At 36.8% G+C, this 23,244-nt stretch overlaps 1 protein-coding gene across 4 annotated transcripts in view; it reads right to left on the reverse strand.

Annotated features, from left to right (window-relative positions):
- The window catches only part of LOC111513177 (organic cation transporter protein-like), an 80,045-nt gene extending 63,093 nt beyond the window's left edge, over positions 1–16,952 (reverse strand). Inside the window, exons 1-3 of one of the 4 annotated variants that reach the window (XM_074177151.1) lie at positions 13,591–13,860; positions 10,681–10,848; positions 3,395–3,647 (exon numbers count right to left, since the gene is read on the reverse strand). In XM_074177151.1, coding sequence (XP_074033252.1) covers positions 3,395–3,647; positions 10,681–10,838 — 411 coding nt within the window. In that variant the 5' untranslated portion in view covers positions 10,839–10,848; positions 13,591–13,860. Of the gene's footprint in view, positions 1–3,394; positions 3,648–10,680; positions 10,849–13,182; positions 13,337–13,590; positions 13,861–16,726 lie in introns of those variants that run through there. The other 3 variants (XM_074177150.1, XM_074177148.1, XM_074177149.1) reach the window with 3 other exon arrangements.
- Between the last annotated feature and the right edge of the window lie 6,292 nt (positions 16,953–23,244).

A 23,244-nucleotide genomic window follows, 5' to 3' on the forward strand; every position in this document is an offset into this window, starting at 1 on the left:
AACGCAACATGTGTTTTGCCGTACAATGGCTTCTTCAGGCGTCTTCACTGAAGAAGCCATTGTATTACGAAACACGTGTTGCGTTTTTGTAAAACTGTTCAGTGAAAATCTCACAATAAAGTTGTTTTTGAATATGCAATGAATGAATTTCCCAACTACCTACATCGTAGGTTTTGGTAAATGCATGCCGGAAAACAACTACTTTCCTGGCTAATAACTCGCTGGCTATTGAATTATATTTGACAGACATTTAAGCAAGATACCTCACAGATTAGTTTCGGAGATGTTTTTCGTTCATCCAGCAGCAGGGCCATGGTGAAATTATTCGAAAAGATCGGCTGCAGACAGCAAAGTAACTGGAACTCAATTAATTTCAAAACGGCTCGACTGCATGTATGAAACCTTCGTCTAAGGAAAGATTGTTACTGGTAACAGCTCCATCTCGTGCGTGAACAAAGGCCCAAATCGGAAAGAAACATCCCCTGTACCAATATTCTAACAGAGATCAAACCATGTCTGAAGACTGTATCGAGAAGATATACATACGTATAAGAAAATAAATATTTCGAAATGAAATCTTGCAATATTGTTACAACTTCGGTTTGGGGGGTGACTCAGGGGTAGCCTTATGAGAGAAATACCATGAGGGAAACACCAGAATATTCAGATACTAGGTTTATTGCCTAGGAGTTGTACAAGGGGGTCCTTCCCCAATCAGGTCTTACCTGTTTTATTATAATACATCATCATCAAATATAAAACATGTCGACATCATCAAAACTATCAAGTCAAGGAATCAGCTACCGCGGTCCCCTCTCGCTCCGTACGCCTCTTGTTGGTCATGGTTACATTATGTCGCGTCGTTGCATTGATGCTAAATTAAGGGTAGAGTCCTTTATCGCCATAGGTCATCATCTTGCCACAATATTATTCTCTCCCAACGTACCTACACAGTAGGTTCTAGTGAACGCCTGCCAGGAAAGAAGTACTTCTCCGGCTAATACCATGATGGATATTGAATCATATCCGGGACACTTTTATGCAAACTGCCTCACAGATGTCAGTCTCATATATGTTTCTCGTTCATCCAGCAGCAGGACCATGCTGAATATATTCGAGTAGAGTAGTCTTCAGACAGATCTCTGTTAGATTATTGGTACAGGGGATGTTTCTTCCTCGCTTGGAGCTTTGTTCTTGAGATGGACCTATTTAACAATTTTTCTTTCAGATGAAGGTTTCATACATGCAATTGAGCCGTTTGAAATTAATCGAGTCCCACGCACTTTGCCGTTTATTTTGGATCTTTCCTGCACTTACAAAAAAAGCGATTTATTTCCAACAGGAGTACCCAGTTACAGGAAATGCTATTATATGTATTTATGAAATGAATATTAAAAATAATGGAATATAGAACTGTATAAAAGTAAATGCTGAATCAAAGTATTCATAAAATATTCGTATACGTAGAATTTCAAAAGAGGAATGAAAAATTGAGTATATAACAGAAATAGTTACAAATCATGCAATGTAGCAGTACTGACACAAATGTTATTTATAGTATTATTAAAAGTGATTGAGGATACACGATACCAAGGCGTTCAGAGAGTCGAAATGAATATCGCAATGTTCATAGATTTTATTGAAGCTACTGCACATAAACTTCAATGGTGATCGTAGGATAACATTTGTGCGTGATGCTTCGCAATAGAATTTCAGATTATGTCGACCTTTACTACTTGGTACTAAGAAATTGATCTCGGGTAAAAGAACCGTACTGTCAATATTGTTGTTTAGTAATTCATGCAGGAGATTTATACCAAGGATAACTCTCCTATTTTCCAAAGATTTTATATCAAATCGTGTCAACAAAATGTTATAATCGATGCCTCTCGTGGGGTATTCCCCATTAACTTTCAGACATAAGTATTTTAGGAACTTCCTCCGCACGCTCTTTGTTAGTCGTAAACTGGATTCGATAACACAGAGCCATACTCTAACTTAGATCTGAAAATAAAGCAATTTCAAGGTGGCAATAGTTTCGAAGTTTTTGCCATTTCTGTAAATAAATCGAATCATCCTATTTGCGTCAGCAGTCATATTCCTTATATGTTTTGTAAATGTTAATTTACTGTCGTATGTTTACCAAGATTTTTTATCTCGTGTACGCGGTTGATTGGATAATCTTACATTGAAGTTCGCTTTTTTGTTGTACATATTATTTTACATTTGGTACGTTCAGTTGTAGACGATTATTATTACACCAAAGTTTGATTACATCTAATTCATGTTGGCAGTCAGTAATGTCGTCGATTTTATAATATAGTTTCAGGTCGTCTGCAAATAGTAGGCTAGGAATATTCAAAGAGGTTTGCCGAATTATTAATGAAAACTAAAAATAAAAGAAGTACAAAATTAGAACTTTGTGGTACCCCAGATATAACTATGTACTGAGCTGATTTGAAACATTCATATTCGAAGAATTGTTTTCTGTTAACTAGATATGATTCAGTTATAGTAAGCAGTTGGTTAAAGAGTCCCAATTTTGTCAATTTGCTGAGAAGAACATAATGGTCTATTTGAAAGCTTTTTGAAAGTCTGAATAAACAACATCGGCTTGTTTTTGCTTGTCCAGGTACATACAGAGATATTGATTCAAACATGCATGATCTTTGTTGTACGAAACCATGCTGAGTAGGAGAAATAACTAATGATGAGAGATAGGTGATCTACTAGAATAATTTCAGCATGGTCCTGCTGCTGGATGAACGAGAGACTGTGAGGTATCTTGCATAAGTAACTGTCAGATATAATTCAATATCCAGTGTTGTTTCAGCAGCAGTTGTTTTCCGGTAAGTATTTACGAGAACCTACGTTGAAGGTAGTTGGGAGAGATGAATATTTCAAAATTCTTTTTTGAAATATTTTCTCATGAACAGTTCATATTTTGAAATCGTAACAGACAATCAATCAACTACCGTCCTTAAAAGTCTTCAAACACTTGGTTACTTTAGACTTTCTAATAATGACTGGTTCAAAATTATAATTTGGAGTTACAAATTCCAATTCGAACAGAAATTATAACTTTATTTGTTTCTTTTCGAAATTTTTAATATAGAGAATATAGAAAGTCTAACATTTGTAGTCGGAATTATACGTTCAACGTCAAACCTGGAGATTGAGACTCGATTTTGAAGTTAAATGTGAGTTACTTAAAACGACAAATATGAAATTGATGAAGTGACACTCTGGTATTCATGCTACCAGATCTGAAATATTGACAAGTTTTATGTGACAGCTGAGAAGATGAAACAGAAATAATATCTTGAGACTTGTCAGTTCATTTCTTGTTGAGTTAATCGATAATAGTTTTTTTCGATTATTATATTCTTCTTACATCATTAACGATTGTCCTCTCGTTCTCGTCGAAAATCAATTCCGAGCATGCCACAGTGGTATTCGTAAATGATTTTTCTGTGCAAACAGTGCTGTGGAATTCGGAAGAATCATTTTCATGAACATATCTTGAACAAGAATCAGTTTTTACTCCGATAACTTGGTCTTCAGAAATCTTATTAGGAATAGCCCATTTCATCCATGGCACGTTGTAGGATGTATCCAGTTGATCCTCACATTCTGGTATGAAGCACCTGAAAATTTAGTGCTAACTATAGTTCAACTCAGGATGTTAAAAAACATAAAAACAATTTCAGATTGGGTCCAAGAGAACAAATCAACTCTAAATTTCCAAAATTTTTTGTATATGAATATTTCTAAACGATTATTGAATAGCCAGCCAATTAAAATTACTGATAACGATTCAATTAATTGTACCAATTCTCTCAAATTCCTAGTAGTATACAGGGCGTAACATAAGTACGTTGAAATATTCAAGTGACGTATTCCTGAGACAATTTTGAGGAAGAAGGTCTATATGAACTTGTGTCTAAAAATGCTTCGTTTCGGAGATATGTGGTGTTGAAATTGAATTTTTATGTTCGGTACTTTTCATGAAAAAACCTAATTCCCACACCTTTTCCAAGTAAAACAGATACACCTCCTCAACAACGCTGGAGGTGATCGTTTTCGAGATATTTACAATTTTCTATATCGATGCATATTACTTAGCCCCTAGGGCGCTAAGTGAAGTTGCTGGGAACATTACAAAAACTAAGTATGTGGTGGATCTCGTCAAAATATACAACTTGTTCCTATAAAATGTTTAACGAAGAATGATTCGTTTTCGAAATACAGATTGTTGAAATTTTTCAAAACATGGTAGGTTTTTGTCATAAGTTTTTTGCAATTTAAGTTATTTTCATCAAACTTTATACGCAGTATACCCGTACAGACTTCTTCTAAACCGAGCATTATCGAACTGCTTATTCAATCCAAATGAAAAAAAATTGTCAGGTTTAGTTATTCAATTAGAAAGTGCTACATTTCGGAGTTTGTAAAAAAAATAATTCGGAGAAGTACTATGTTATTTATTAGGAAAATAAACATATGAAAATTGAACGAAACAACTATTACAACAACTGTTCAAGTGACGACCCCCAACAGTATTACAAGCTTCTGCTGTCCTAATCAAAGAATTCCGCACCCGTTGAAAAATGCCCGGAGTGTTTCTATTCGTTTCGCAGCAAGCTATGATGCGATCCCTCAACATTTCCTCGTTTACAAATGGGGCTAGCATAAACTAGGTGTCCCCAAAAGAAAAAATCGACGAGATCGAGATCCGGAGACGTCGGGGGCCAGTGCTCAGTACCTCCTCTTCCTATCTATCGTTGGAGATATGCTACGTCTGAAAAATGTCTTGCTATCATACTAAAATGAGCAGGATCTCCATCGTGCATAAACCAAGAGTGATTTTGGAGACCAATGGGAGCATCTTCCATAAGTTGGGGAAGCTCGTGTTCCAAAAAATGTAGGTAAGCATCTCCATTCAAACGTAAGGGGAAAAAACAGGGCCCAATTGAATAATCCCCAATTATGCCCACCCATACATTTAAAGATCTGTCTTGGAAATGAGTTTGCGTTATCGCATGTAGGTTATATTCCGCCCAGATGTGGTTGTTATGGAAGTTCATGATACCATTTCTTGAAAAATTAGCCTCATCTGTGAAGAGGATTTTCGATAAGATTTGCGGATATTGTTCGACTTTTCTTTGAAGCCATTGAGCAAATTCGATACGTGGTTGGAAATCACGTTGCCTGGACACGCTGAATATGATAAGGATATAATTGCTGTTGTTTTAAAATTCTGTAAACTGTCATGTGACTCACATTCAAAGTTTGACAAATTTTTCTTGTACTTGTCTCTGGATGTTCACTAATTTATTCGAGAACCGCCACTTACAATTGTACAGTTCTTGTAGTCCGTGGCCGTCCTACTACAGAATTTGTTTCAAAGCTTCCAGATTCGGAAAGTCGCCGGAAGATTCGCAAATGTCGCTGCACAAGGAGTCACGCGTTGGGGATACCTTTTCTGATGGATGCGTTTGGCCTCGCTTGAATTTCTGTCAGCCAAGCCGTATGCAAAAACTATATCGGCTATTTCAGCATTCGTAAAGTCGGGCATGGTACCAAAAAATCACTTTATAAACTCCGAACTGTGAATTTGTCAATTAATAGTTGAAAATGTGACAGCGAACTTCTATTTTTATAAACAAACTTTCATAGCCTACTCGATTTAATTAACTCAATTTGCAAGCGGAGAGTGACAAAAATTATTGAAATCAAATTGGGCTATAAAGTAATATGCATCGATAAAGAAAATTGTAAATATCTCGAAAACGATCACCTCCAGCATTGTTGAGGAAATGTACCTTTTTTACTTGGAAAAGGTATGGAAATTAGGTTTTTTCATGAAAAGTACCAAAAGTTTACTGTCAAAAAAGTTAGGGCAATTTGAAACAAAAAACGACAGCGTACGCAGCGCCCTCTAGATGTTACATGAAAATTAATACGAAATCATGATTTCCCACGTCAAAAAAACCCGGGTATCGAATTTCGTGTAAATAACTTATTTTTTGCAAGAGTTATTTTTAAAAAGCGGACAAAAAAAATTCAATTTCAACACCTCGTATCTCCGAAACGAAGCATTTTCGGACACAAGTTCATATGGACTTTTTTTCTTGAAATTATCTCAGGAATACTTCACTCGAATATTTTAACGTACTTATGTTACACCCTGTATATTGATGAACATTCATCGTGAAGATAACATATTGAAATTATTCGAAAAAAAGTAGCAGCCCTGATTAGTTTTCTATTCAAAGTCTGGAACTGTGTTTCTCTTGAATTTAAAAAAATATTCATTTCAGTCTTTTATACTCACAACTGCATTATCTTATTTGTATTTGGGATCAGCCAATAAATCAACATCTGTAGAGTAGGGAGGGTGAGTGTAAGCCCACAGCACTTTAACCACATGTGACCTATTGTACAACCCGAGGAGTTGTCCTCCTAGGTCATCGTCCATCCTGTCCTTTCCAGGAAGGTGGACAAGTCACTGGGAGACACCTCCTTTATATCGGCAGGTGTATCTAGGCCAAGGCTCGCCGAACACACACTCTCTTATTGACGATAACTCCGGGCACTCGCATAGGACATGCGTGACAGTCTCATCTTCCTGTTCACACATGCTGCATAGAGGTGTGTCCACTGGCCCCATATTATGAAGGTGTTTCCTTATTTGACAGTGGCTAGTTAGAAATCCTACTGTTAAGCATATGTTTTTCCTGGTCATCGCCGGATACTTCTTCGGCGCCAGCTTCCCAGGATCGCCCAGGCTGATCCTGGCAAGACTGCATCATTTGATTCCATCCCATATCTTTAGGGATTGAGCATGGTTGTAACATTTGGCTGGTTTCGTAATTGTCGAAGTCCTCAGGCCGTAGGTGCCACTGGGTCCTAAAATTTATAGTCCAGCCGCTACCGTGGCTAAGGAGTCGGCAATGCGATTACCTTTACTTCTGTCGTACCCTTTAACTTACCTCAGGATAATGTTATTATCTACCGAGGCTTTGGCTAAATCTTGGTGACACTCTATTACTAGCCTTGAGATTACACGTTGTCTGTTCAAGGCTAATAAGGCTTGTCTGCTGTCAGTTCAGATTATTATGTTTTTGCCAGAAATTCCTTTCTTGGTTATTTCTTTTGTGGCGATTGAGATACCAGCCAGTTCTGTTTGGACCACGCTGGTATTTTTTCCCATTCCCCACTTAATCCTTAGGCTTAGTGCATATTGCATTTAGAGCATCTTACTCTGTGTTCTGTTTTATTTGTATTTTGTAGGGTTTATTAAACATAAACCTGGGTTCAATTGCATCACTGGTTGCCTCCAGCAGAGGTTGCGCAGTAAGCGCTTCTCGCCATAGGCCCAGCCTCAATTGACCCATTCCTACTTCGAGGTTTGCACCAGCAATACGCAATTGTACCATGGCCATCAACGCAACCTCCTTAACGTACAGGTCCAGAGGCGTCGGACCCGTAATTAATTCCATTGCCGCGGTTGGTGTTGTTCTCATGGCTTCTGTGATGTTTAAATAATCCAGTTGCTGTATTTGATATAATTTTTGGATGGCCGTTGCTTGTAGAACTTTCGGTCCCCATGCAATGGCTCCGTACGTTAACATAGGTCTTATTATTACAGTGTAGATCCAGGTGACCACACGGGGTGAAAGACCCTATGCGCGTCTTACCGTCCTCCGACCTCTACCTCATTAACCATATATGCTCTTTTTGCTTTACTCTGTAGGTGAGAGTTCCATAATAGCTTACTGTCGAGGATAGTACAAAGGTATTTCACCTCTTCAGAAAGGTTAGTTTGCTTTTGAAGATTTCAGGGGGTTTTAAGTCCGATAAACTTCTTTTCCTGGTGAAAAGGACCATCTCAGTCTTCTCAATAAATCAACAATAAAACCTTTGAAATCTTTACAAACTGAACATATTTATTAAATGCATATATGAATTATCGTACTCAGAACCAACAGTGAATTTGTATAAAACAGTGAGGATAACAGTGTTCCATATAAGTGAAATTTTACATTTTTCATTAACTCTATTGTGTAGGAATCCTGTGAATGAATTCAGTTACATGACGAATGTTTGGAATACAAGCTGAATAGAAAGAAGTGTACTTTATATAATTCAGTGTTGAAGTATTTGTTTCGAAAGTATATTTCTTTCGTGTAATTCAATTTTTATATGAAAGTAGCTGTTTCTAGAAGGCTTTTTCCTCCAGTTTATGTCTGAAAGTTACTTCTTCGGATGATATACTCTTTTCTGTATAGAATAACTTTTTAGAAATTGGTTATTAACTTTCTTTTCTTGGAAGATTCCCACATTTTTTGTATCAAAATGAAGAAGTAGAAAGCCAAATCTTTCTCTCCCAGAAAATTTGTCGTTTCATTCATAACATCAGAGCAAGATGATATTCAAGTGGTAGTGAGATGAATAAAGTCCGAAAAGGGGAGAAAAAAATATCTAAATTTTCTCTATAGACTCTATCCATAACACTCTGTTAAGATTGTAGTGGAATGATACCTCTCTACTCTTTTATTCTAAAACTTGTGGCGGCTTGCCGCATTCAGACAGAAATCTTGAGCGGACAAGTACAGAAGGCTGTCATTCTTGGTACATTGCCTCTACTTAGGATACATGTTTCTCGAACCCAATGATCACTTATCTCACGATGTGGAGATTGGTGATTGGTTCATGATACTGTTACGTCTTTCGAAATGTTTCGAAGCTTCAGGGACAGGACCCGACTAGTTCAATCTTCGGAGAGAAAAAAAATATGAGTCAAGTGGACTTGGTGGAGCTGTACCAACTTGACGTGAACACCCAACAAATGGTGCGCCTCCATAGGGGTTTGTATCCTGAATCGTGTGTTATACCGTCATGTATTCTTCAACAATTGGGAGGCCGGAGACTTTTGAGTTTGGATTGTCTCCATAACAAAACGCTATTTACTGTCTGGAGCCTGTTAGGTCATCAGAAGTTCGAATTGTTTCCTTGTATGGTCGTTGAACATGAGAAATGAAAAAATACTGATGATAGTTTAAACATTGGATATTGGTGTATGTCTGATCCAATTTTTCGCATATTTCTTACAAAGTTAGATTACTGTCTGTAACTCAGTTCCGATTTTCTATACAAACACCTTTCGATGTTAACGATGTTTAACGGCATCGATTCTTTTTCACTAAAATAGAGTAACTTAATTTCTAATTTATGAAAATATTCCTATACAATAATCTCCCTCTTGAAGATGATCACTTAGTGATCAAAAAGGTATCGAGGTGTTGAAATAACGGTTTGGTGTTAGGATAAAACTCCAGTAATATTCATATATGCGGCTTCTTTGAATTTTCATCCAAGCCAGTGTTCCCTCATGTAGATGATCTCAGATTGGGACCACTTGATATTATGTTGATGAGTCCAAATATGCTCAGCTATTCCTGATTTGCTGGTTTCTCCTCCGCACTCGCAGGGTGTCCGGTAAATGCAATTCTTGGAATTGCAGTCCGCGTTTGGTGGCCTGGTTTTCGTGAGACTGTTACGGAAAGTGTTTCCGGATCTGAAGCAGGTTCTGATATTGAACTTGGACCCAATTCTTCCTATCCTTCCGGAGAATCCTCTGATGTAGGGATATGCAAGTACTGGTTATGACGGCTCTTTCTTACCAGGATCTTGATGTCTTTATGCCAAAGTCTGTTCCACACTCACATTGAAGTAACCATTCCATTGAAGATCATTTTTGATGATGCCTAGTATTTTTTCGAGACCTTCCTTCGTAGTACAAAGCCCAAAAGTACGGTCTACTACAGTCTTGATGATGGTGATTGGATTCGTGGTTCAGATACTATCCAGTATGAGTGGGTTTTCGATACTTAGTATCGGTCCTCTTCACTAATACGTCTAAGAATGGCAATTCGTTGTGAACTTCCATCTCCATTGTGAAAGTTATAGAAGGTCTTACGCTATTGATGTACTTCAGACAGGCGACTAGTTCTATATTTCCAGAACTATAAAGAGTGATAAAGGTCCCTTTCCAAATACTCTATTATTCAGCTTCTAATGAATCACTCTATTAAATTACCAGGAACTATTACAAGTAAATTTCTTGCATATTTCTACCAGAAATCATGGATGTGGGCTGGAAAGTGGAAGTGTACCCTGTTGGATATGAAAAAGGCCATTTTTATACTTAGGAATTGGTTTACTTAATCTTCTCAAGACGCTAACTTTGTTGGTGAATCGTGCGCGGTAAGAGTATTGCACTTCTGGTGTTATTGAGTGTTTGTTGTGGAATTTATTAACTGTTTTATGAAAAAGAAATGAATGTAGAACTAAAATGAAATCGACATCGAATATGACTTGAGAAAATTATCAAAAAAAAAAGAATTTATGCAGAATTCGATTCTTTCACCATCTATTAACAGGCGTAGACATTTGAATCAATCTCGACAGTCACGTCTAGAGTTTTTGACAAAACAAAAAAGAATCACTCAGTATATCAGGATTTTTACTTGAAATGTTATATATTGTAACAAACTTGTACTTCCAAATCTTAGAAATGGATTGAACTTCAATTTTCCAGAATATTTTCCAGCTTTTATGCAATATAATAAGACACAACAGGGATCTTGTACAGGTATGAGGTGGTTCACTCACCTATATTCCGGAACTCCAGCTGTGAAGACATAACTCATACCACCGGCTGCACAAAACAGTACTGGTAGTGATATAAGAACATATGTTAATATCTGAAAAGTTCCTAGTTCTCCTAATTCTTCTAGTACATCATCCAAATCTACACTACAACGCCGCATTGTGAATGAACTGAAAAAAACGAAAATCTAAAAGGCGATCATTGGATTCAAGAATCGTGTGTACGACCAACTATGAGTGAAACGAATATTGCCTCTTTTCGGGCAATATTCGTTTCACCCGGAGCTGAAAAACTCGCCACGAATTTCGTCTTGCACTCATTGTCGAGAAGTGTTATATCCAGCAGACTAGTTTCAATAAATTCGAAACTTTTCATTAACACAACGGATTCAACATCTCCCAGAGCATAGGGCAACATGGATGTCTCGTCAATATCGTAGAAGTCCTGTAGGTGGTGACAGAGCACTCTTAGGGTCGTGTTATGTCGATGGATATATGCTGTTCTTGCTGTCAAAAATCTTTATACCCATAAAAATCATTATTATGATTTTTTCCAAGGTTCCGCTGATCGAGCTCTGTCCCCAAAGTTTTTATACATTCGATAGGGCGCGCAAACATCAACCAATGCCAACTACACACACTGTAGAGTACGTGATGATTACTTCCATGTATCATGTGCCCCAAGCAGATGCAATGAGCCAAGAATGACAGCCTTCTCCATTTGCACAGCCAAGATTTTGAGATTCGAGAGTAGAGAGGGCATAATTCAACCAAAGACTCCAATAATCAGAACAATCTTTTTAACAGAGTGGTCTGAAGAAGCTCTGAGAGTTCGATTAGAATATTGTGGTGATGCATCTGTTTTTGCTCCTCTCTTCTGATGGTAGAGAAGAACTACATCAGGCTTATGAGCCTGTATGAGCTCGATGGTGAGGAATGAATAGCGTAGGGAAACACCGGTATCTAGAAACACTGGTGTCTACGGCACCGTAAAAGTGCTGTCGATGGTAGTGAAGCACTCTTACGCCGATAGATTCATGTCGACAGCAAATACATTAGAGTCACAGACGCCTCGCGATAGACCCTGCACCTTGTTTCAGGAGCCTCTATACCCATCACACGACTGCGATAGACTGAAGTGTTGAAGACACCATCCTGGTAGGCCATATGAAAGCGAAGGACAAGTATTTTGATGAGCCGAGATTTTCATTATTGTTGAAGAAGACCCCATGGATTGATATATTATTTTAGACAAAACACAAGCACTACAGGAAAATGCTTGAGGCGCTCTAAGAGCGGTCCTTGTGCGAAAGTTGTGTTTCACATTGGATTTGAATCGCTGGAGATTAAATCCATCTGGAAAAACGTTCTCAGGAAGTTTATTCCACATAAACGCAGTTCTCTAAACGAAAAAGTTCTTGAATAGTGAAGTTCGAGGGGTACTGAGTTGAACCTCAAAATGATCACTGAGCTTGTGATGGAATCAAATGTTCCAAGTCACTTGAACACTTGTGAAACTATGTATAGAAGAGAGAAAAATCTTCAACCTTTCTTCGATGTTCCAGACTATCAAGGTGGCAAGTGACGTTCGCGATTTCAATTAGGCGGATGGCTCTTTTCTGGATGGAATTCAGCAGCTTCAGGGTATGCTCCGGGGCGGAGCTCCATAAATGAGAACAATTCTCTGAAGGTCTGATCTAGGCTCTATAAAGCATCAAAAGTTGCTGAAGTGTGTACAGTTTTCTGGTTGGAAGCGGCTTTTGCAATTCCAGTAACATGAATGTGCCAAGACGTATTGGTGCCCATTTTTACCTCCAACAAACTTATCGAAGCAGAGAGTGGAATTGTCTAACCTGACATCATTATTATGTCCAGTTCGGAGACATTCATCTTTTTGGAGTATTGTGGAGTTTTTGTGGTATTGAATTGAACCTTGTATTGCCGCAGGAGTAAATAGATCTCTGCAGCTTTTGCTGAACGAGTTCCAACTCGGTGCTAGATTTGAAATTCATTCCGTTTGAAATTGCTAGAAAACGTGGCTCCCGTACTAATACGAAGACACATTTATGATATTTTGGGGTGGATATCAAAGCTTCGCCATGCTGCTGGTAGCAGTCAAAGACCCTTGTGCCCTTTGTATCTGCAGGATTTCAGTTTTCTGTTGATTCCATAGATGAAATTTTTGTAAAAGGAGTCTTCAAACTTCTCATCGAAAAATATCTCTTTTTGCAGGCAAGTGAATTCAATAGATACATTCGCGACACAATGTGGTGCCATTTATGAGACATTAGGCAAACCATGTTGTAAGAAGGCATTGCATTTTTGTTATGGTACCATCCAATTGTAATACTAATTGTTAAATATTGAGTGACTTGGTGGACTGTATTAAATAGGTCTTTGAAATTGTCGAATAATTCCTTTTGTTCAGAGGTGCTAAAAGAATAGAATTAACAAATAATAATAATACTGGAAGGAAAAAATTAAACGTGACTGTGATCTCCTTACCTTAGTTCTGGTCACAACGGCACGTAAGGAGTTGTTGAAGAGAGAGACGAAACCTTTTTGAATATGTCCTGTTTGAGTACAACCATAGTTCAGATGAGCGTTTTCGGTACTGTTCGAACTCCGAATTCCAATTTAGGCGCGCGATCTTTCTCTCGCGACAGTCACAGAAAACCACAGTCATTTCGCGATAGATGAGACAAAAAAAAAGTGAAATGAAACAAAAACTCTAGTTGATCAGACAAACACCATATACAGGAAGATGGTGACGGAACACTAATGAAAAACTTTTTGCTTCATTCCATATGTTCAAAACTATTTAGTTTTGAGAATTCAAAAAATGTTTGCTATTAACATAAAACGTTCGGTAAGTAATCTCACACTGAATAAAATATTTCAAAATGTACTCACAAAATAAAGATTAGACGACTATTCGTAATTTTCTCATTCCATTTACTTTTTTGATTTGATCACTTCATTCCACATGTATGTCTACATGAATGTCACTGTCAACCGGGACAAGAAATAATCGACAGAATAACTAATATAGGTGAACTGGAAAAGGAGCGATAAAAGTGTTTATCTATAAATACATATCGGTGGTTGTTCATATCTAACTATTTCTACATGGTAATAGGTACTAATGATGGAAGAGAAAATATACATATATTTTCCTCAGGTCGCAATACAGAGTGGACGTAAATAGCCATCTCCACCTAACTTTTGAAAGGAGCAATATATCAAAGTCGAACAAAATTTTTCAATAATGAAACCAATGGGCAGAAATATTGGGAAATCATATTATTGGCCCTATATATTGTTTTCCAAAAAGAGAATGCGCTCCCACATTTGTTCAGGCATGTAAGGGATTGGTTGGATCTGATCATGGTAGAAACCAAGGTAATGCGCATAAGTTAAACTATAGACGCGTGCAAGTGAAGCTTGAAGTGCGGTATGCTAACTAGACTGTCGTTTGGCTCCAAGCTTCGATATTGTATCCTCATTCACAAATGTACCAGTCGAGGAATCCCTCAGCTACATAGAGATGATCTTTCTACAAAATAACAACGTGTGAACAAGCTGATGGAGTCGCCATGGGCAATCCACTTAGCCCAGTAGTGGCGAGTTTCTATATGGGAAAATTTGAAGAAATAGCCATTCAAACTTCAGAAACACGACCAAAGCACTGGTTGAGGTATGTAGATGACACGTTCGTTGTTCGGAGCCATGGAAAAGAAAAACTTCAGAACTTCCTTGATCATGCCAATAGCTTTCATTGAAAAATCCAGTTGAGCATGGATTTTTTAGTCATTGAGAAAGGTAATCAACTAGGCTATAAGGTGCACAGGAAGAAAACACACACAGATTGATAACCTACAAAATAGATCCAACCATCATTCAAAACAGAAACGAACCGTCATCAATACCCTAGTGGAGAGAGCTTCGAGAATATGTGAAGAAAAGTACGTCGACGATGAAATGAAACACACACAACTGTGTTACAAGCGAACGGCTACTACAAAAAAGACATAATCGGCACTACGCTTCCAAGGGAGAAAAGGGAAACACCAGTGAAGATCAACCCCAAGATACTGTCTATCTGCCATACATAAAAAGTGTCACCAAACGAATTGAGAAAATTCTAAAGAAGGAGAAAATTAACACCGTCTTCAAACCAACGAAGAAAATATCGGAGTATCTGAAAAGACAGCGGAGATCCACTCAAATCAGCAAGAGTTTACAGGATTTCATGCAACTGTGGTAAAGTTTATATCGGTCAGACGAAAAGAAGCATTGGTACCCCCCAGTCGAGCACAAGCGGTGTTGCTAATTAGGACAGGCCGAGAAGTCTGCAGTCTGCAGTCGCATCATTAAAGAATAATATATTTAGAAGTCATAGAAATACACAAACACCAAGAGAACTTCAACAGAAAGAAAGAGATAGCATTTCTACCAAAAATCTGGCACACAACATTGAAAGGCGCTAAAACAAAGCCGTATCGTAGCGAAATGGTTGGTTTGAAATCGTGGATGACACCTTCGTTATCCGGGGACATAGGAGGGAAAGATTGAATCCAATGCTCAACACCCTAGCATCAAGTTCACCATGGAAACTGAACAGGAACAACGAATAGCTTTTCTAGATTTACTCGTCAAAAAGCGTGGTACAAGACTGACACATAAAGTGTACCGAAAACCGACACATACGGACAGATATCTGCCAAAAGTCAAAAGCGGGGAATCATCAATACCCTTAAGGAACGTGCCCGTATAATATGTGAACCGGAACACAAGAAGAATTGGAACATTTCAAGATCGAATGGATACAGTGTAACCGACATCAACAAGGCCATGAAACTGAAGACTCCTACAAGTCAAAATAGGGAGGAAACTCAAACGGTTGCACGTGCATTTCTACCGTACATCTCTAGGGTTACAGACAGAATCGGAAAAATCTCAAGAAAGCATAACATGAAAACAGCATTCAAGCCCACTGGGAAAATACAACAAAGCCTGATATCTGCGAAAGACAAAAGTGATCCACTATCAGCTGCGGGGGTATATCGTATACCATGCACCTGCGGTAAAGTTCATATCGGTACCACCAAAAGATCTATGGGTACAAGGCTTAATGAACATCGGAGAAACTGTAGATTAGGTCGAATAGAAAAATCGGCAGTAGCGGAACACGCGCTTAGTGAAGGAGATCACACGATACTGTTTAAAGATGTGAAACTACTTGCCCCCGATTATGGATACCACAGTCGGCTTTCACGGGAAGCCATAGAAATCCATAAACATACGAAAAATAACGACAGAAAAAGGAGACAGTAACGCTTAACCGGAAAGGTGGCAACAGTGCATTGAAACTTCACGTCATCAACAGGTAATAGCACTTCGACCAATAGCAATACATCAACAAGAAAGGCGGGCTACCTTAGTCAACATAAATACAACCTACGAACTAGAAATCACCAGTCATCGGTGAACCACCAAGATGAATAAACCACTGAAGGAGCCAGCCACTTGTGAACTTTCAGAAAATGTAGGGATTTACTTCTATATTTTCATCGGAAATGTATCTAATTCTTGAGGAAAGTATGAAAAAATCATTAAATAGCTGCAATGACGTTTTTTTATTCAGTGCTGAACAAAACATTTAACGAGCATCTGTTTTGGTTAACGACTTATCTCATCCAATGGGGGTTTTCTGTCGAATAGTAGTGCATATTAGGTATGTTTATTCACCATGACATTACTTTTTAATGTGTACTTGTCGGAAAACAAAACATTTTTCAAAATATTCGGTTCTTCGTTAATTGATTTCAATAAATATTAGCAATACCAAACTCTGGTAGACTTCAAGTAATAAAATTCAGTATGGGGATAAACTTTACTTTTGATCAACACTCTGTTCACGGATGTTTGACAAATCCAACTCTCTTGCAATTTTCCTCGTACTCACATGATAATTTTCAACTGTTGAAAGCATCACCGCTTGTTCGTTTTCTTCATTTGTTGAAATTTTATTTAGGTACTACCTTACCTTTTCTAATGCTTGACAATGTCTGTTTCATCGAATCTTCCTTTGGCCTTTCAAAAACTCTCTGATCATATAGACCTTGAGTTGGGATATCGAACAGCATACATTCTATTGGCTAATGATCTATTTCTACCACATTCACCTAAAATGTAGAACATATTCATCATTTCTTTGGTAGACAATTTCATTTCGGGAACAAATTTGATTCTAATTATATATTCCACTGCTCAATAAGTAAATGTCAAGTTTATTGACAATTCCTATGACATTCAAATATTCCAAGGGTAATTTGATATAACTGAAATGATTTACATTCTGAGTTGGTGTTACTGAAATAACTTACTGAAATAACTGAAATAACTAAGTTGATATAACTGAAATGATTTACATTCTGAGTTGGTGTTACATAAGTTACTCTTAGCCAGTAGAATGATATGCAGTACGACATCTTGATACAATGAATATACGATACCAGAGTTTTGGAAAGAGATGTTTCAGAAAACAGAGTGCAAAGCACACAAAACGTGGGTTACTATCAATTTGTTAAGGGATCGCTTACTGCGAAAAACCATCAAAATTAGAAGAGAAATAGGTTGATTCAAAGAAGTCTCTTTGCTCTAGTACGAGATAAACAATTATCGAAGTCCGAGGATAAATTGTAAATAGATTTAAATAATTGCTTTCTCAAATTTTTCTCAAGAATTATATACATTTCCGATGGATAAAAGTAGTCAATTCCTACATTTTCTAAAAGCTCATAGTGTGGACTATTCTGGGAGGGTGCTATGTGCAGGGTGTGCGAAAAAAACTAAGAAAAAAGTGATCTCAAGTTTTGTTTACGAGTGTATAAAAAAAACGCCGTTTGGTAAATATATGGAAAAGCAACGAAAATACACTTTTCGTCAAGGATATTTGTAGAAAATTTTCCTCATTCCATTTGAACAAGTAAGAGATATTTGGTGTTGAATGAATCCATTTTTTGACATAATTTTCCTGAACCCAAACAACCCTATAATATTGAGAGGCATTCTGCCCAAGAAATTCAATCGAGTGAGAATATTTGGAGAATTCTATTTGAGAAAACATAAGTGTGGTCACACATTTATTGGTCACTCTGTATTTTAGTAATAATTATCAAAACACAGCTTTCATCAATTTCTACTACTGTTTTTTTAAATTTTTTTTGTATCTCTAATAGCAAAGCAGTTATCGTCCACACCTATCGTCGATACACACTTTCATGGCTTTGAACGTAAACATACGAATATTTCATTGACTCACCTATTGAATATCATAGCAAAAAAAAAGGTTAATTTTTGTTTGCACTACTAATAAAACACAATAAAATAGAACACTGAACCATTTTGATTTAGAAAACTGATCGTTAAATTCCTTTTCAAAAGAAGTGATTCTGATTCATCATCTTACCACAAATTTACCTCACTTCAGTCGTCACTTGGCGATTTAAGTGCTTATTGTCTTGGTTTCTATTTCTATAGATCACATATACCAAGGCATGTGGATTGATAGACGCGGTCCGTTGAAATGGCGTGCTGGTTCATCGGATTTGACTACTCTTGATTTTTTCGTTTAGGGATAGATCATTACGGCAATATGGAAACTTAGAGACCTAATTAGCGAAATTTGTGCTACCATTACCTGAGAAGAGTTATCATAATCAGCCCCGTAAAAACAGGCTCATCTATGATTCATCTTCCATGAACGGCAAGAACACGTGATAGAATTACATTACCTGGTTTCTTCATGAACTCTTTTCAAGAGATTCCGAGCAACTAACATAAGCTTACATAGGTTACAATATCGAAATCGCACCGCAAGGAGAACTCTCGCGTGAGCTTCCGCAGAAAGCGAGACATCATAGAGGGCTAAAGCGAAAATCTGTTGAGCGAAGAGCTATCCGTTAACACCAGTAGGGGCGCCACTCACTGTCCAATCGTGGGAGCGTGTGGTGGCGTGTCTTTTCCGTCTTGTTAGGCACAACAAAACAGTCATCCTCTTGCCATCTCCCTCCCCTATACCTATCCTTCTTCCTTTCCTAACCCTACTCCCGTATGTGGGAGAATGTTTGATTTTGTAAATATGTATATAGATTTTTGTTAGTGTTGTAATTAAATAGGCAAGTAAAGTATTTTGGGAACATATCATAAGTCCGTTCGTATAGGTTAAGCATTAATATCATCATTCATAGCCAAAGTAAACGATATTGTGCACATTTAAATGTGGCGGCACTCTCAAAGGCTGAAAAAACCAATATATAGAAATGAACCGGCAGCAAACTAGTCCACGTGGACTGTAGAATTGGCGGTTCGTATTGGATAAATTTCACTAACCGAGTTTAATGACTGGCTGAAGAGTCATAAAATTAAATTTGAAGGCATGTTGCGGTGACGATTAGAAATCAAGGAAGGTTATCGCCGTCGTCTTCAGTTTAAGAACTGATCGCGATTTAAGTGTTGAAATTCGATATTGGTGCAGTTATAATTACTTAACATTTTTAATATCTGTTTAAAATGTGGCGTCCTTGGACAAGTACTAATAGTAATAACGAGTGTAATAACAACCCAGACTTTTTCCAGTGTAGTGATTCCAATAGCGACGGTGAACAATGCGGAAAAGAGATACCAGGCAGACTTATTTGACGTCTGTAGATTTCGAAAATTCAAGTATGTCCTCACAGCAGATGTAGTTAAAATGTACAGACAAATTGAAGTCAATCCCGCTCATAGGCATTTGCAGAATATTTTATGGCGTAAATATTCGAACAAAGAACTAAAATATATTGAACTCCACACAGTAACGTATGGCACAAATTGTGCTACATTTCTCGCAACTAGAACTTTAGTTCATTTGGCCAATGAAGGAAACATCTCTCACCCTCTTACATCACAAGCTCTCCCCAATAAGTGTTATGTAGATGATATTTTTGCAGGCGCTGAGTCTCTCTCTCAAAGCTAAGTCAATTACACCATGAATTGATTGAACTCCTATGCTCATCAGGTACAGTCACTCGGACGAAGAAGTAGATATTCATGTGGATGAATAGTTAAATAAGTTTCTAGGAATATCATGGAAACACTCCTCAAATAATTTTGAAATTTATGGTTTTCCTTTCGATCAAAATGTCACTCCCACGAAAAGAAATGTTCTCTCATATATCGCAAGACTTTTCGATCCATTAGGTTTCACAGGTCCAGTAATTATGATTGGAAAATTGCTCATGAAAAAAATTTATTGCCGTAAATTAGATTGGGATGACGTACTTCCTCAGGAAGTTGAAGCATTTGAATTACACGGGTTGTCAGATTCATCTCTCAAGACTTATGGTACTTGTTTCTATCTGAAAACTAATTACTCCAACGCGAATACAATATGTAGGTTTATTTGTTCCAAATCAAGGATAGCTCTGCAAAAGGTAATCACTTTACCGAGATTGGAGTTATGCGGTGCTCTACCCATGGCTCGATTATGTCATAATTTATGCTGAATTCTCAAAAATCGTGCTGTGGTGTGATTTCGCAAATAGTTTTATATTGGTTAAAGGATGCACCTACTAGGTGGACTACATTTGTATGCAATACAAGAAATAACAACAAATGCAAAATGGCAACATGTCTCTTCAAGTCAAAATCCAGCAGATCAAATTTCTCGGGGTTTGGACCCAATTTTATTGATTTCTTGTAAACAATGGTAGAATGATCCAGACATTCTCTATAACATCGGTGTATACTCGGATAACTCTCAAACACAATTCACAGAATGTCTGCCAGAACAGAGATCCCCAGTGACTCTCGTCTCGTTGAATAATTTCTCGGAAATGAATGAAATCTTCAAAAAAGATTGTCCAAATTTAGTCACTTGCAACGGGTTATAGCCTATTGCTTGCGCTTTGCACATAATTGTTTGACGCCAAAAAATAAATTGACGGGTTCACTTTCTATTGGAGAACTTAAAAAATCTCTGTACTTTATCATTAGTTGCATTCAATACAGTTTTCATCAAAGGAGTTCAAGCATTCAACGAACTACCGGAGGATATTAAGAATGCTACCTCTCTAAATATATTTGAAAGAAAATTAAAAGTGCACCTTTTAGACCTACAAAGTGTTTATTATAGGAACCTGCTAATACAGTTTTTTTTCTTCTTTTTATTTTATTTATTGTGCTGTTTTTATTTATATGTTTCAATGTACATGATTTTAAATTTTAAATTTTAACCTAGATTAAGACTAATATTGTAACTGCATTAGCTTGTGCTGAATAAACAATATATATATATATATATATATATATATATATATATATATATATATATATATATATATGCTGAACTGGTTTTTCCGGGTATATGATCCGTGTATGTGATATTATCTCTAATTTCACCGACGTTTCGACAAATCGAAACGTCGGTGAAATTAGAGATAATATCACATACACGGATCATATACCCGGAAAAACCAGTTCAGCATATTCCTATCCGTGAAAGCTTCAGATTTCATATTCGATACCTTAACGGGGAGATGAGGTCAACTAAGAAGAAGAAGAACTCAGGTAAAACTCAACAACATTTAAATAGTAGGTAGTAGAGGGTTTATGGACTACTCTACCTCTGAACACGTAAGGAATACCATTTTACCATTATTGTAAGAAGTGAGTTGAGCAAGGTCAACAAAACTTCTGAACACGTAACAGCACACCTTGATAATGACAAATGAGATTTTGTCGAAACGTCGGTGAAATTAGAGATAATATCACATACACGGATCATATACCCGGAAAAACCAGTTCAGCATATTCCTATCCGTGAAAGCTTCAGATTTCATATTCGATACCTTAACGGGGAGATGAGGTCAACTAAGAAGAAGAAGAACTCAGGTAAAACTCAACAACATTTAAATAGTAGGTAGTAGAGGGTTTATGGACTACTCTACCTCTGAACACGTAACGAATACCATTTTACCATTATAGTAAGAAGTGAGTTGAGCAAGGTCAACAAAACTTCTGAACACGTAACAGCACACATTAATAATGACAAATGAGATTTTGTCGAAACGTCGGTGAAATTAGAGATAATATCACATACACGGATCATATACCCGGAAAAACCAGTTCAGCATATTCCTATCCGTGAAAGCTTCAGATTGCATATATATATATATATATATATATATATATATATATATATATATATATATATATATATATATATATATATATATATATATATATATATATATATATATATATATATATATATATATTCAAGAGTAAAATAATTTTCAAAGTTTTGGTGCAAAGTTATTTTTATTTTTTGTTAACACCGAAAATTACTCAAAATTATACAGTATTGTAACAAGAACTTAATAGTAAATAATATGAAATCAAAAAATATCAAAATTAAATAGGTATTTTGGAACAAACTCATTTTTTTCTGCAGATTATTTTGGAGAATTATTTTGGACAAAAAAATCTGCAGAAAATCAATGAGTTTGTTCCAAAATACCTATTTTACTTTGATGTTTCGTGATTTGATATTAATGAATAATGAGTTCTTGTTACAATACAGTATGATTTTGAGAAATTTTCGGTGTTAACAAAAAATAAAAATAATTTTGCACCAAAAACTTATAATTTCACTCTTCAAAAAAATTTACCGTGGTTAACAGCATAGTTGTGTAATTCGTAATATTGCAGGCTTTCAAGATAAACCGTCGTATATAGGATGCTGTCTATTTATCGTTTTAGCAATGTTATTTTCGTAGTCCCCATTTAAAAAAAATGTGTCAAAAAATAAAACTTCGCTTAGATGGCCATGACTTGAAATCTAGATGTATTTTTCAATGCTGAACAATTTTTCTAATTAACATTTCCCGAGATTTCTCAAAGTAAGAGTACTTTACTCTTGTCTCAAAATAAAATATTTTAAAGCTCCTCGTATATTAGGTGTGATTTACTGTATTTTTTGGTGCATGTTCAGTTTTAGGGGATGCACAAACTTATAAAACTAGCTGCTTAAACGCAAGTGAAACATAAGTGGAACCATCTATTGGTGTGACACCCAAGTCAACTTGACAAGTTTTTATGTCAGTGTTGGTGGTTTGACCAATCAACCGACAACTGCGGTAGCAGAAATTTGGGAAGCTAACCTGAAATGCCATCGGAAAACGAATCCACATGTGTTTAGAAATTATATTGAATCGAGAAAGGTTAATAATTCCATAAAAATTAAATATGAATAGATAAGTACTTTCTGATCATTCCCATATTGATTTCAATTTAAGAGCCACCGGTAAACAGCTGTTTCAGCCTATTGGGCATCGTCAATACCGGGCAGACGGTCCTCGATTGAAGACAAAATGTCAAAGTCATCTTTATTTTCATCAGGTTGGAAATTTTTTCCCTTGCCCTTTCAACTGAGATTCGTCAGGAGGACGAATGGTTCATAACGTAAGGTATTTTGGTGACGACATAAAGGTCAATAACCTCTATGCAGTTGTGTACCCC

Source organism: Leptinotarsa decemlineata, unplaced genomic scaffold (assembly GCF_025532065.1).
Source record: "Leptinotarsa decemlineata unplaced genomic scaffold, Ldec_3_MD MMD2_tig00002159_RagTag_RagTag, whole genome shotgun sequence".
Lineage (NCBI taxonomy): Eukaryota > Metazoa > Arthropoda > Insecta > Coleoptera > Chrysomelidae > Leptinotarsa > Leptinotarsa decemlineata.